At 65.5% G+C, this 2,500-nt stretch overlaps 1 protein-coding gene across 1 annotated transcript in view; it reads left to right on the top strand.

Moving 5' to 3' along the window:
- Positions 1 to 124: 124 nt before the first annotated feature.
- CHLRE_14g612150v5 (uncharacterized protein) overlaps positions 125 to 2,500 on the top strand; it is a 9,316-nt gene continuing 6,940 nt past the window's right edge. Inside the window, exons 1-5 of the mRNA XM_043070007.1 lie at positions 125 to 397; positions 659 to 913; positions 1,378 to 1,499; positions 1,906 to 2,032; positions 2,315 to 2,410. Of these exons, the coding sequence (XP_042916680.1) occupies positions 368 to 397; positions 659 to 913; positions 1,378 to 1,499; positions 1,906 to 2,032; positions 2,315 to 2,410 (630 nt within the window). The 5' untranslated portion in view covers positions 125 to 367. The remainder of the gene's footprint in view (positions 398 to 658; positions 914 to 1,377; positions 1,500 to 1,905; positions 2,033 to 2,314; positions 2,411 to 2,500) is intronic.

Here is a 2,500-nt window from a genome sequence, read left to right as displayed (position 1 = left end):
TACTTGGTCGGCGGTCCCCGCCTCGATACTTACGCATGGAGAAAGCCGACCGGAGTTCCTCAGCGTCGGGCCCCTGAGCAGTCACAAAATCTTTACCGTAGCAGCTAAAATAATGAACGAACCACGGACGCTCTGGACGTCTGGTTGACACGAAGAGGATTGAAAACTTCGCGAAATCGCAGGCCAAATGGCGACGCCCCCGCTCGGGAGCGTGGACTCACTTGGCAGTAGTCCACTTCTTGGGGGTTCCTTTCCCGGGGGAAGCAACGGGAGCCGGGCTGGGCAAACTGTGGAGAATTCAGTAAGCAAGTCATGGTCTGCCGACCTGGGACAGCATCGGCAATGCTCAAAAGATGCGCTGGAATATATGGAGGCCTTCCTGCAGCAGCTGGCCAAGGTGCGGGAACTGATGTCTTTTGGCCGCACACACGCACCCACGCGGTGCACGAGGCTCCAGAGCGTTGTATACCATGCCTGCAAAGGATCCTGGGGCGGCGGGGGTGCTTTGGGGGGATTTCCGTGAAGTCGGAGAAAGCTCCCCGGCGGGATACCGCAGCACCCGTGACGGACACGAACCACTGGGGCCTTCTTTTCTGTCCGCGCCCCCGGCTCCTCCCGCGACACCTTCCACTTAACTTCTGCCTCTGCTCGCCTCCAGGCTCGAGAGCCCTCCCAAGAGGACGGCGTGGCGCGGCAGGCCACAATTGAGCGCCTGCGGTCGCTGCTGCCCAGCATCTTCCCAGCGCCTTCGAATCTGCACCTGGTGCCGTACGGGTCCTTCCTGAGCTCCTGCTACAGCCACGGCTCGGATCTGGATCTGGCGCTGGCGGGCGGCGTGGCGGAGGCGCACCTGGCGCCGGGCCCGGCGGTGGAGCTGCCGCCGGGGGCGTGGGGCGGCGAGGTGCTGCCGCTGGTGGGTCGGGAGAGGCGGGCAGGGGTTTGGGCCAGGCTGGGGAGGGCTGCGAGGATGCAAGCGATAAGGGCTAGAACCCCACTGGGCGGGTGGGCGGAAAGGCCTTCGGCCAGCGGGGCTTTCCCGGCCCTGCCGGCAGCCTGTGTGGGATTGGCGGCAGGTGAGGGGTGCAGTGAGGCCCCTGCAAAGCGTGTGAAAGCGGCCCCGACCGGGATGGGATCCAGCCGGGCAACACTGCAAGTCACTGTGTACTGCCGTACGATGCGCCTGTGCCAAGCGCTGGGGCCCACTCTGTGGGCGCGGCGACACGGCATCTGCAGAGATTCCGCGTCCCTGATGTGCCCAACACTCCACTCCGGTACCCCTCACATACCTTGTATCCGTGCAACGTGCAAGCCCCCACCCCGCCCCCTCCCCCAACCCCCTGCAACCTCTGCAACCCCCGGCCCCACTCTGTCTGCCAGGAGTCCCTGTCTGAGGAGCAGTTCGCGGCTCTGCTGCGGCGGCTGGCGGACGAGCTGGAGGTGCGCGGCGTCACTGCGGGGCCCGTCACCCGCATCCTGGAGGCGCGTGTGCCCATCATCAAGTGAGAGCTGGAACCCAGAACAGGGGGCGGGGGATGGGGTTATAACCACCAGCCCAAACTAAAGCGACCCAATGCAGAAGAGCGAGGAGGAGAGGGTTTGGAGGGGGGGTGCGCGGGCTAGGGGACACGATGTGGTCTGGCGGGGAAGTGGGCGGGTGGATCGGGTGGGCTTGGTGAATAGCGGGTTGCTGGTGCGGGTTGAGCGTGCTTGGTGTGGGTGGTGGTAGGAGGGCTGATGGTTGGATAAGGCTGGAACTGCGCTTGGGACGGCACAAGTGCTCGGCGCGCAGAATGCGTCCGGCCTTCTTGTATACGATTTCTGTCCTGGCAAGCGCTTCAGGCCCCTACATGGTCGACCCATCCCGCCTTTTGCCGCTCCACCCCTCACCTCACCTCACCTCACCAGGTTCGTGGAGTCGTCCTCCGGCATCGAGTGCGACATCTGCGTCACCACGCGCGGCTGCGACTTCAAGGGCGCCGTCATGCGGCTGCTGCACGGCCTGCAGCCCGGGCTGGCGCCGCTGGTGCGCCTGGTGAGTGGTGTGTGTGTGGGGGGGGGGGTGCCCGAGCCCAAAGAATTACGTCTCAATACTCGACGGATCATCGGGGGCTCCCAATTCCCAGGTACAGTTACAGTGCCCCTTGAGTCATGGGAGGTATCTTCGCAAGCCTGGGGGCTTTCTCCATTCCGAGCCGATCTCGGGCCGTCGTGCCACCGCCGCGTCCCTCCTCTCGTCACCTCTCTAGCGCCCTCCTCACACATGCCCTACCGCCCCCTGCCCCCCTCACCCGCAACATCCTACCGCTCTTTGCAGGTGAAGCTGTGGGCCAAGGCGCACGACATCAACTCTGCGCACTGCGGCACCCTCAACAGCTGGAGCCTGGCGCTCATGGCGCTGTTCAGCATGCAGGTGCGCGGGGAGGGGCGGGGGGCAGGAGGGGAGGGGAGGGGAGGGGAGGGGAGGGGAGGGGAGGGGAGGGGAGGGGAGGGGAGGGGAGGG

Source organism: Chlamydomonas reinhardtii, chromosome 14 (assembly GCF_000002595.2).
Source record: "Chlamydomonas reinhardtii strain CC-503 cw92 mt+ chromosome 14, whole genome shotgun sequence".
Taxonomy (NCBI): domain Eukaryota; kingdom Viridiplantae; phylum Chlorophyta; class Chlorophyceae; order Chlamydomonadales; family Chlamydomonadaceae; genus Chlamydomonas; species Chlamydomonas reinhardtii.
This window is presented reverse-complemented; position numbering and strand designations above follow the sequence as displayed.